The sequence below is a fragment of the Caloenas nicobarica genome, chromosome 1, assembly GCF_036013445.1.
Source record: "Caloenas nicobarica isolate bCalNic1 chromosome 1, bCalNic1.hap1, whole genome shotgun sequence".
In the NCBI taxonomy this organism is placed as follows: Eukaryota; Metazoa; Chordata; class Aves; order Columbiformes; family Columbidae; genus Caloenas; species Caloenas nicobarica.
Window position 1 is genome coordinate 16,203,188 of NC_088245.1, and position 12,106 is coordinate 16,215,293.

Here is a 12,106-nt window from a genome sequence, read left to right on the forward strand (position 1 = left end):
TGAACCCATAATATTTATATTACAGAATAAAGTACAAAGTATTCTTCAAAATTAATTAGCTCAGTTTCATAAAATTAAACAGATATGAATTGCCTGCAGTTCTCGTCTCCAGTTATTATGTTAGTCAATATAACATGTTCTCAAGCAGTCCTCTGCAGTAAATGACTTAAAACAGTTCCATGAAAATACTTTTATTTCTATCTTAACATAAATCCACTGAATGAAAATTGAATGAATGTATGAAGCATGTAAAAATATACACCCATATTAATGAGTAGTATTGTTATGGGTACATTGTTAGAGACAAAGAATTTATTGTAACTGAACTCTACTTGTATTACATAAAATTATACAGATTTACTTCACATAGTTGTTCTGGAATGTTTGTAAGAGCATTTTGGTGGAGCTCCAGTTTCTCAAGATGTTCCAGATGACTAGTTAAGCAGCTATTCTGGCTGATGGCATCAATGTTCTCCAGCTCATTTGATGAAAGATCTAGTGATTTAATATATTCTTTCTCTGAGATCAATGAAGAAAGACTGTCTGATGGTCTTATATGTGGTGAAAATTTTGAGAGGCCTTCTATTAAAACAAAAACATTGGAAAAATAGCATGATTTCATTTATCACATAATTAAAAGAAAGATGAATCAACTTGGGATCTAAAGATGCAGAGGACAGTGAATGGTTTGATATTGGTTAATATCCAAATCCATGACAACTTCTATTAAGAAATTTATAAGACAGTAGGGAAGAGATGGTCACTTATGCATTGCACAACAGAAGTAGCTTTTGAAAGCTCATAAGGACACTCATGGAATCTCATTGACTGTTTAATTCTACATAAATTATTTGTGAAGTTCAGCATAAAAAATTTCCTATATATACACATAATCTGTATTCCACTGTAGTATTCCAAAATGTATCCTCTTCTTTGTAAACAATACATAATCTGACTAAAATCTTTGCATACTATGCTTTGAAAGCATTAAGGATGAAAAATCTGTTATATATGTTAAATGGTATAGTTTACTTACTGGGGGATTCATCTGAAGGCAAGAATTTTCTTCTTTGTTTCATTAATGGTTCATAATCTGAGCCGGGTCCCTGGAATATCCCAGAAAAGAACAAAAACCAGTTATGTATATATACAGATACCTGAAATGGCCTGAATTCAGTACATTTCTCTTTATTGTGGTTTCTTTTTATCAGAACTTCCAGGGGTAACACAAAGAAACTGTACATTTCAACTAAAAATAACAATAGGTCGTGTCTTTCTAAAACTTAGTGATCCATGTAATATGAAAGAACAGTAGATTTAAAGTACAATGGAAGTAGTGCATTTTTTGGCAACCTAAAATGACTTTCACTAGGGTGGGGTGATGGGATGGAGCAGGATATTACAAAAAAGAACCTTCTCTAGGGAGGCCAATCTCTCCAGTTTCCCTTTACAGTCAAAGGAAAGAGATGAGCTCCTTTCAAAGAACCTGGCTTTGATTTGTCCTCTTATGTCTTCTTGTGGAATTGCTCTCTCTTCATTGATGGCAGCAGCACTCTGAAGTTTGGCTTCACTAAGGGGTAGGTAAATCTTTGTGAATAGGCCCACAGTTTCTGTGTCTGCATTTGAACGTCAGACAAGAAACATGAGCAATTCACAAGAATATGTAGTTTTTCTTGATAATAAATTTTTGCTGAAATAAACTCTAATCTCTACAGTGATCTGGAGCACAACAATTGCACAGCAATAGAAGGAAATATCAAATGCCAACAGTGAGACAAGAGCCCATATGGTTACATGACCTTTCCTAACACGTGATTATTAACAATTTTGCAGTAGGCAACACAGATAGACTTTAAGCAGCCTGGAATGAATAAAGATCTGACTTACCACAGAGTAGGAATGTCGTGGCAAAGTAGGAGAACCTCTCTGAAATGCCGTTTCCCTATAACAGTCAGGAATTGCAATGGAATTGGACTTCTTTTTTGTAAAAAGTGAACATTCACTTCCTAGTCCAAAACAATAACACAGGAGGACAAATAAGTAAGCAAATGTATTTAAAGATGAGGCTCTGAATACAACTGTAATGTAGATGCTAACATACAAAGGAGGGATGCATTTCAAAAGCATCAATATTGGCAGGATCTCACTGGTCAATTGTGTGTGCAATAGGCCAAGAGTGCTGTCAACATGTGTTAGAGTACACGGGCCATACTAACCTGCCATACTCCAAATCTGACCTGCAGCTTGTTACATTGATGCTTTATGACTTGAAATTTCCAGCAGGTTAGGATTATTATACATGTTTTATAACACGTCTCTGTGCTACTCCAGTGCAAATAACTTTTATAAACAGAAAAAGTTTGTATTTTAATAGATAATTTTGCACTTCCACATTTATTGAGAATGAAACATCAATTGGCATTCTGGTTTTGGTGATTTAGGGTTATCTGGACCCATTTAGTGTTCCTCTTCTCAAAGCTATTTTTAAAGCTCCTAAAATCACTTGTTAGTGAAGCGTGCATTTTTTTAACATAATTTACATATGACTAAACAACTTTTCTATGTGGGACAACAAATAGTACCTATCAGTATTATACACCCATGCTACAGTCCTACAGACTGAAAACAACAGGAAAACAACAACACAGAACCAAAAAAATTCCTTAGGATTCTCTGATTCAAAAATTCAAATTCTTAATCTGTGATGATTTTAAGTATCCAATAGTTCTAAAACAACAGTGGCATCTGAACAAACAAAATGCATCTTGTAAATTAAGGCCACTTACTCTTATTATTAAGTTACTGATATTATAGACAGAAATGCTGGTTTTTTAAGTTACGTCATTCAGATTTCCTAACATGCTTACCAAGAATGATGTTGGACTGAACACAGAATTGTCATTCACACTTTCTGATCAATTAGATATCTTTGGGATAGGGCTTGTTTCCCCTGCTTTATTTGTTAACAATATAGTCCTCTATACCAGACTTAGCTGTGCGCACTTTATTAACAGAAACCCCCGAGACCAGGGATTTCTAGATCACCATACACTCGACTTCATGATGAGAAGCACTTGCTTCTTGCTATTGACTATAAAGGCAGCATACCAGAGTAGCTCAGAAACAAGACATCAAAATAGTCAATATCTAAATCTGGCTGGATGAACCCCACTCTTTCCCTCTACAAGAAACTGAATGCATGAAGAACTAATTTTAAATGGATAACTCAATAAAATGCTTTAAAGTCCTAAATTTGTAGATAAAGCACATACACGTCATTAACTATTTTCCAATGTTACCACAAACAAAATTTTAGATAAAAGTATTTTTTTCATGGGAAGTGTTTTATCTCAAATACAAACAACTGATTTATGGCTATGGTCTAGCACTGGTACACTAGATTGGGATTATAAAAAGAAAAAAGAAAAGCAATTACCTTCACTATCAATATCATCAGTCAAAGGAAAAACGCTGTCCACTAATGGGTCAGAAATGAAATTCCAATCATAGTTTTTATCCACTCCATCTTCAGAGGAGTTTAGATCAGAGGAGGCTTTTGATCTATCCTCTGAAATATTCTTCATCTGGAATTTAAGCACCATTCTTGCCAGTGCTGAACCTGCATCTGTATGTGTAAGAAACCAACAAGAGCATATTGCCCAAGAAATCCAAATAGCTTTAAAAAAATAACAGAAATAACTTGATTTATTTTCAAAGTTTGTCAATCTTTCTATAATCAGCTGAATGCTATGAAGAGATTTTCAACTGAAGGTCTTTATCTAAAACGCTTACATTGTAGCATCAAGAGATATTAACACATTTCATATAGCAAATTCTATCTATACTCACTTTGTTTTCTTAATGGAGTAAGTTTGTCTGGGAACAAAGGAATGAGCCAGGAAGGTTCTAGTCTCCCAATACCGAATCCTCCAAGACATATACTGCTGTTGGCGACATCCAGGCTAAGCTTCTTTAAGAGCAAGCTGATGATTTGGCTGTCTCCTCTCTTTATACTGACGGTTAAGGCACTCCGAACATCCTGCTCTCGAGCACCATTGGCTAACAGCAATTCCACCAATTTAGGATTATTTCCTTTCTCACAAACCTAACAGAAAAAAACAACTTAAAAACTGTATGTGAGGTATTCACAGAACTGCTCAAACTGCATTAAGACACTTGTCTCAAGTTCGGATTCACTGTATTTTTAAGAATCATGTCTCTGTTTCAATTACACAATTCCCTGCCCCTCAGAGCATATGCATGACTAAGGCATCTGAGTACAAACTCCCATTTTCCTGAAGTTTTTTCCCAAAATATAACAAATGCTTGAGTTCTGTAATTGTAATTTCTGCCATGAGTGCACACAATGAATGGTAATTTATGCAGTTTGGTTATTGCATGCAGTCTATGGCAACTCCATTGATTTATCTGTTCAGTCAAAAAAAGAAACTTAGGGGTTATTTTGTGATGCCATTTAGGTATCAGATGAACAGGCAACAACAGTGAGACTCATCAAGCCTTGCCTAGTGCTAGGGAGCTCAGGTCCACTGGTTTCAGTCAGCTTTACTCCTTCCAATCTCTCAGCCAGCATTGCTACACAGACCAGTGTTGATTGTGAATATTACAAATATTTTAAATAAATACTTCCAATTACTTCAGTATTTTCACTGTGGTTCTCTAACACTGATTTGCCTACCACAGACTCCATGGACAGATCCAAACTCAGCTGTGCTTTATCACCCAGCCAGCCCTGCCAGCAGAAGCGAACACTTCTAATTTGCTTCAGGTGGAGTTACCTCAGACTGTTTAAAACCTTGACTCTGAAGCAAAATTAGGAAGTGCTCATGCACACTGTTTCTCAAAAAAAATTTAAATGCAGTCACATTTAGCAAGAAGCACTTGTAAGCAGGTGGGAACAGTCTCTGTTGGCATGGCTGAATCACACTAACATATTTCAAATACGTGATGATCTCGATGTGGCCACAGTCTGGATAAAGTTCTTCACAGCTAGTGTGACTGCAGACATTCCAAGATGTTACACTCCTTTAGGTGTGCTAATAAAAACTTAGAACTCTAACCAAAACAGTTAGATCAGGACAAAACCTGATTACTATATTCATGTTTAACTACCACACAAAGTCAAAAAAATCCACCATTCCAGGGCAGGCATTTTGGCCACAGACTTCTTTGCAGGTCTAGAAGACAGTGGGACTAAGCGCACTGAAATCTGTCTATGCACAGTGCTGCTTGCTGGTCCATCTGTACTTCAGCCTCACAGAGCTTGGGAAGAGCTGAATTTGGAATATCAGTTCATGGACTGGGCTCTAATGGGCTTGAGGCCATCTACATCTGATTAGTTCAGAAAAAATGACTGGGAGTTTGCAAAGCTTGAGCTTAAGACTTCTTCCTCAAAGATACTCCAAAGCTAAGGCTAAGTCAGAACTTGATTGAGCCCAGGCTTGCAAGGGAACAATGTAAACCATCAGAAAGGATGGACTTTAAAGTGAACATGCATCAGAACTGGCAGTGTGGGCACGTTCTAGGTGACAGTGACCCTATGAGCTTCAATAAAGTGAAGGGTGTTCCAATGAGCCTGAAGTCACCATGAGCAGCAATGGTTAACACCACTCCTGTCACAGTCAGATGGCACAGGGTATTGCTGCTGTGTTCTGCCAAATATATGTGTATATGAAAACAGAAAGGAACACAAAAGCATAAATTTTAAAGCAATAAAACTATATATATTTCCATACATTACCTGATAGATCAAAGAGTTTGTCTTTGTCTTCTTATTAACATCAGCTCCCAGTATAAGTAAGCATTCAGCCATAATACTATTGTACTCAATACATGCTTTTTCCAGCATCATATTTTTCAAATCATCGTTTTCAGCTATTTTAGCAAAACATCTGCAACACAGGCTTTGAAACTGAACGGGAAGACAAACAATCAAAGTTAGGACAAAAAAAGCACCAAATTTTTCTGGCTGTGGAGCTGTCAAAAGAGAGAAGATACCTGTCGATCTCGCTGGTCAGTGAAACACATGGACATCTGGTAGAAAATGACTGTGTCAAATGATTCATGTATCAGCAGCTTTGCAAAACAAGGTGACAAACCAAGAATTGACAAGATTGCATGAAATCCCTAAGAACACAATGAGAAGATTGCAATAAGTACAATGTTTAAAAGTGTATCTTAAAACAGGTTGTGCAACCAAATAAAATTTCAGCCAAAAGATACATGCTTTATTTTTTTCTTCTTGTTTTTAAACATGCAATAATTCACAAATTGGACAAGATCAGGAGAGAAAGCAGAAACACCTAGTGTCTCTGTGTTTATATAGCTGTAGTTTCACGCTTGTTTGGTTGTCCCACTTAAACAGATATTAACTGACACTTTGAAAAGCCAAATTATGCACCATAATTTCTGACAACATCCTGCCTGGCAGTGACAAATGTACTTGTGATTTCCTGAAAATGCACAGAGGAAACGATCTCCTTCTAAGGATAAGGGATGAAGATGCATCATGTGTCACTCTGTAATCCTTGAATTTGATAAAAATACATAGGCTAAATGAAAAACTTAACAGTTGACTCTAAAAACTAAAAGAAATACAAAATTATGCCATGATTCTGCAAGTAAAGTTCATCTAGAAGGGTGAACTGGGTAAATTACAGACTCTTTGTCCAAACCTAATTGAGACTAAATCACTTTAAGTAACTTCCTTATTCCACCACATTATTTTGATTTGTTTCTACACTGGTTGCTAAGCTAAACTTGGAAGGGTTGGGGGAAAAAGAGCAGTAAAGGGAAGCTGCGCTTGTGACATTTCCATATGGATCTGGAACAGAAGTCCAGAATCTCTCACCAGAAGCTGATCTCACAGGAAAGCTCCATTCCACTAGAAAAACAAAACTGGCAACAAACAGGGAAAGCTTCTGAAGTAGAGAAAAGAGAACTTCCACACAAGGATGACTGAATGTGTGTTTGCAGACAGAATAAGAATTCTCCTTCCACACTCTGAAGCAGGTCCAAAGTTTGACACAGTATGCCAGTAAGGTCCTTCGTAAATACAGCATTCCTACACTCAGCTTATTGCTGGTGACAGGGCTGGGAACTCAGTTATTTTCCATTATTTTTCAAAAAAGGGCAATCGATACTATAATGACAGCTACTTCATTGAAGGGTTATAGATTGCCTGAATGATGGACCATAACTGAGAAATTTGTTCTTGTTTGCAGATCTCAGAAGTATTAAATAAACACCTAAACCTACACTTACATATTCTGAATTGAAGATATGCCTCCAAGAAAACCATCTCTATGACAAATATTTTGGTTTAATTTTAAAGGCTTATACTAATCTAGTAATTGCAATAAAATCAAAATGAAGTAATTAAAATTAGGAATTCTACTTCAAATATAACTACATTAAAATAATTTTCTAAAGTTTTCCCTTTGGCTTTCATCTTTGTATATAGAAATAACACATACATGCATCTGGATTTCAGTGACCTCTTTAAATCGCCGCAGAGTAGAAACCAGAACCGTTGACAGGACATGCATGGTTGCAATACACAAACTCTTCCTTGTAATCAAAGAGCGTAAAAGACTCAAACCCAAACACTGTATATCTAGAAGGAAAAAGAAAGATTGATAATGTTGATTATTCTGACATTCTGAGTGGAATAAAGCCATGACCTAAGTAGTGTTATGCTACTAATATTCCAGAAAGTTATTTGCATAAGTCATGACAAGGCCAGGCACAACCACAAAGTGGCTGAACCTGAGGACTGTGCAGTACTGTGCCCTTTTCCTGCCACATAACCTGCATCACGGCCAGTACTAAAGTGTGTAATAGGTATGTTACAGCTTCTGTGGTTAGTCAGCCTCTCCTACTACGTCATCCATATTCTACTAACAAAATACCTTCCCTACCTTGTTCGTCCGGATACATCTGCAGGGTGTGAAGCACAGTGTCAGTAGCTCCTTGCTGGGTTAAAATTTCTAGTGCACCAGTGCACTCAGCTACAGAAGCAAGTAGTTTGAGTCCACACTTCTGAATGCTCGGATTTCCAATAAACTAATGGAGAAATGAATATCAAATGAGATCAAGTTTGTTCTGCTTACAATGGCAACAGAAGAGTTGCTTGTTTTTAAAGCTGTTATTTGAGAATAAGTGATTGTTGTTCTTAAAGTATGAGAAATTAAGCTGATGCGACAATAAATAACAATAATCACAATTTCAGAAAGGTTCCCGTTTCAACCATCAGTTTCAGCTGCTCACAACCTCCCCAGATTTTTACCTTTGATTCTGAAAATATTCCCTAGCTAGTTTTGTAATGGAGAATGGGATTTTTTTCCCCTCAAAGCTTCAGTACAACCATTCACAAGTTCACGCCATTTTGCTGTAGGACAGGGAGAGTGAGAAAATGTACTCCCTTTGTAGTTAAAAAGGAACAAAACTGGGTTCTTTGGGAATGGACACAATTGATAAGCATTATCACAACTGAAAAAAATATGAAAAGAAAAAGATACGAATTAACATACCTTTTACCACACCCCATCAATATTTTTGTTTGTTTATTTTAGTTATATAGCGATTCAACAGGTTATTTGTGATTATTTTTCCCATTTTTCCCCCAGTTCTAGATAGAGGAAACCTGGATGAGGCCTAGATCTGAAAGTGTGCATAGCTGTTACAGTGATCTGCAAATCTGCAAAATTATTTCAGTGGAGTCATGCCCATCTTCCTTCTCACTCCTCTAGTTTTTTATAAAAATATGCTAATTTCTAGCCCTTGTGGCTGATATTGTAGTACCCAAAACACAAACCAGCTGGGTCAGAAAAAGCAATCAGGATGGTCACAAAGCACTGGAGACTTCAATTCATTCTGAAGTAAAAATTAATTTGCCTCCCTTGTTAACTTCTCTATCCTGTATCTTCAGGTCAAGAAATGCCCTTTAGGTGCTCTAGCACTCTATTGCTGATACATTGTTGAGAGATTTCTAAAAAATTGTGAATTGCTACATCCATTTTGACTGTGGTCATGTGAACTTTGTAAACCTTGTAGAGGTGGGATTCTTCTGAAGGCCACAATCTTTCCTGTCACTAGGATTTAAGGTTAATCTGCTGTGCGAAGTGCTCAGTGCTTCCTTTGCTTAGACTTTGTCTGCTTCAGCCTTTCACTTTTCAGCTTCCCCTTCAAGGCACTTAGATCATTCTGTTTTCAAGTGGCTGGAAAAAGTTATAGAATTGAACAGTGAAAGGAATGGAGACAATTGAGAAACACTGCTCTGTTGAAAGAAAAGGAGTATGTATCCATGAAAGCCATAATAAAGAACCACTCAGTTCTGTGTGTAGTTGAGGTGTAGGTATAAGGACACTTTTCATGTATAAACTAGTCCATTAAAAAATCAGAAATAAACCGTATGCTTGGAAAAAAAAATAGCCTTGTTTTTATAATTATCCTTTAGAGTTACAGTATAAAGGATCATCAAATACACTCCACAACAGAAAGTAAGAAGCAGCCCCAAATGATAAATGAAACATAGGACTTAAGATTACTTCAATCAAATCAATAGGAAAATCAATGTGGAACTAAAACTTACAAATGATTCATGATTGCAAGTGTAAAATATTGACAAAATTAATTAGAATAAAGCTTTAACTATACCCTGTTCAAAGCATTAAGCACCAATGAATGAGTCCCCTCCAGCAGACACTGGCTTTTAATGACTTTTACAGTAAGTGCAAAAGCAGCATCTCCCACATCTCTGGAAGAACCATTCTGGTCATTCTTTGTATCTGCAACAATGGAAAACAGCCTTTCTCAGAAGAACAGATTTAATATTCCCTCCAGTATTAACCCAATATTATGAACCCAACACAACAATCAAGTTGAACACACAGGTTTTATCAGCTAACTCAGAGAGTGTATTTCTCTGATCTCATGACATTTTCAGAATGCTGTAGTTAAAGAGACCAGAGTCCCTCCAGATTTACACTATAGTGTGAGTACATTGTGTATGAAATGACGATTTCACCATATGTTTGCTCGTTACTTACTGTGAAAATGCAAAATCATGCCTTTGGCTAAGGTACACTGCAATATATCACTTTTTGAGCTTTGGGGCTTGTTGGTGCTCCTGATACCTACTTCAGAATGTCTCTTCCTTTTGGAACGAGACACAACAGAGAAGCTCTCAACTAGTTGCACTTTCTCACTTGGCAGTACATCATAAGCCAAAATTTACCCAGAGATAATGTAAGTGAAAGGTGAATGCAAATAAAAGAACAGAGAAAGGTCTTTCAGATTTGCTTTTCTTGTAGCTATTGGCACTTGCAGTCAAGTGGCACTACAAAAAGTACCCAGAAATCCTTTAGAAGTCACTTCAAGCATTCATATTTGTTCCAGTTACTATTTTCCCCATGAAATACTTTTTATTCTCTAAGGAACCTGCAAGTTCCAACATCCAGTTGGCATTCTCTTTGTTTGATTATGCTTTAGAAGGGCCTCACTTCCGGGACACTGGCAAAAAAAAATTGTCATGCCTACATGATAAAATACATATATCAAGTGTTAATTCTGCTGTTTATTGAAAAAAACCCCAGAAAAATATTAAGATTATAATTCAAAGAATAGAAGGAAATGGAAACCCTGCAATCAGTCTGCATATTAGTCAAGTTGCTAGTTTCAGAGTTATTTGTTTTGTAAATGTTCAACTACAGCTGCCCAGAGATACTTGCAAAAAGTTGTTCTGAAAAAAAAATCAGTACCCTGTGTCTGTACTCTCACACTTAATATCAGAGGAAAGAAACAGGATATACAGTAGTAAACTGATAAGAGGTAAAACTTTCCCCAAATTCTATTAAAGGTATAGCACTAATGAAAAACATATTTTTCCCACTGTAGCTTGCCTTTAAGGACTCTTTTTTTAAAAGGAATTTCTAAGCTGGTCAGTTTGGCTTCTTCTTTTCTGTAGAAAATAATATATAATAGTATATTTCATATCTTTAAATCACTGTCTTTTTTTTTGGTGTCAGATGTCCGGTTTCTATGTTCCTTCCAAGAGATACTATTAAAACAATTGCATTTTGTGGTACAATAATGTAGATGTCATTATCACTGTTGGCTCTCACTTAAAGGATATCTATGATGAAAATACACAATCACAGCAATAGCTCCACACTCATTCTCTGAATTTGTTAGATGTAATGGAGCTAACTCTTCACTGATAAAGTAGAGAGGAAATCAGAGGGATAATTTTGGTCTGTTACGTTCAATACCTCAAAAGTTTTCCTCCACCTTGTATGTTCTTAAAGAGTTACAGCTGCTCTCTGCTATGTCTCCAGTAAATTTTGTGAAGTCCCATTGAAGGTTGTCTCATTACATAAACCCCAGCTACCTAATTCTATTCTCTGATTTGGTGTATGATGCCACACTGTTTATATTTTTAGATGACTTACCAGGCATCATAAAGTGTAAAAGGACTCGAAGTGCTTCCAGTTGTACAGAGAGTGATTTTTCATGTTTCCTCATGGCTTTTACAACTTCTGATGCAGCTACTGTCATTGTATCCAGATGAGGAAAACTGAAAATATTGTTTATAATATAAATAAAAAGAATGCATTTCTAAATTTTACATTTATTTCCTTCCTTAATTAACACTGTGTGATAACCTTTTAGAACACTGTAAATCTGGTTGGAGCTACGAAATATATATCAAACTACAGCACTTTTCTTCATCATAGCAAATATATTTTTTTCATGCTATTCCATGAATTCAGTCTATGTAACTAATTCCATTCTAGGTTACCAAGAGGTAATTTTCAATTCAGTCCAGAACAGTGATCCACAGAGAGTACAGTATTTCATTCAGGATGAGTGGTGGATTCACATATTTCACTTTGACTCCAGTCTAGATATGAGAGAAGACACATTTTCCTTAATTTAGTGCTCCACAACTGTCATAAAGTACTGATAAATTGAGACATACTTGTAGAATAAACAGAAAAGTATCAGTCATGTCATATTCTAATCTTGAAGGAAAAAAAAAATCTCAATGTCATTAGCACTCCTAGAAATGACAGTAGCCAAAGGCCAC

At 36.2% G+C, this 12,106-nt stretch overlaps 1 protein-coding gene across 1 annotated transcript in view; it reads right to left on the reverse strand.

Moving 5' to 3' along the window:
• The window catches only part of LRRK2 (leucine rich repeat kinase 2), a 67,891-nt gene that overhangs the window by 34,466 nt on the left and 21,319 nt on the right, over nt 1-12,106 (reverse strand). The window contains exons 13-23 of the mRNA XM_065640529.1: nt 11,469-11,593; nt 9,676-9,806; nt 7,938-8,082; nt 7,494-7,633; nt 6,016-6,144; nt 5,759-5,929; nt 3,850-4,105; nt 3,437-3,625; nt 1,888-2,006; nt 1,037-1,106; nt 362-582 (exon numbers count right to left, since the gene is read on the reverse strand). Coding sequence (XP_065496601.1) covers nt 362-582; nt 1,037-1,106; nt 1,888-2,006; nt 3,437-3,625; nt 3,850-4,105; nt 5,759-5,929; nt 6,016-6,144; nt 7,494-7,633; nt 7,938-8,082; nt 9,676-9,806; nt 11,469-11,593 — 1,696 coding nt within the window. The remainder of the gene's footprint in view (nt 1-361; nt 583-1,036; nt 1,107-1,887; nt 2,007-3,436; nt 3,626-3,849; nt 4,106-5,758; nt 5,930-6,015; nt 6,145-7,493; nt 7,634-7,937; nt 8,083-9,675; nt 9,807-11,468; nt 11,594-12,106) is intronic.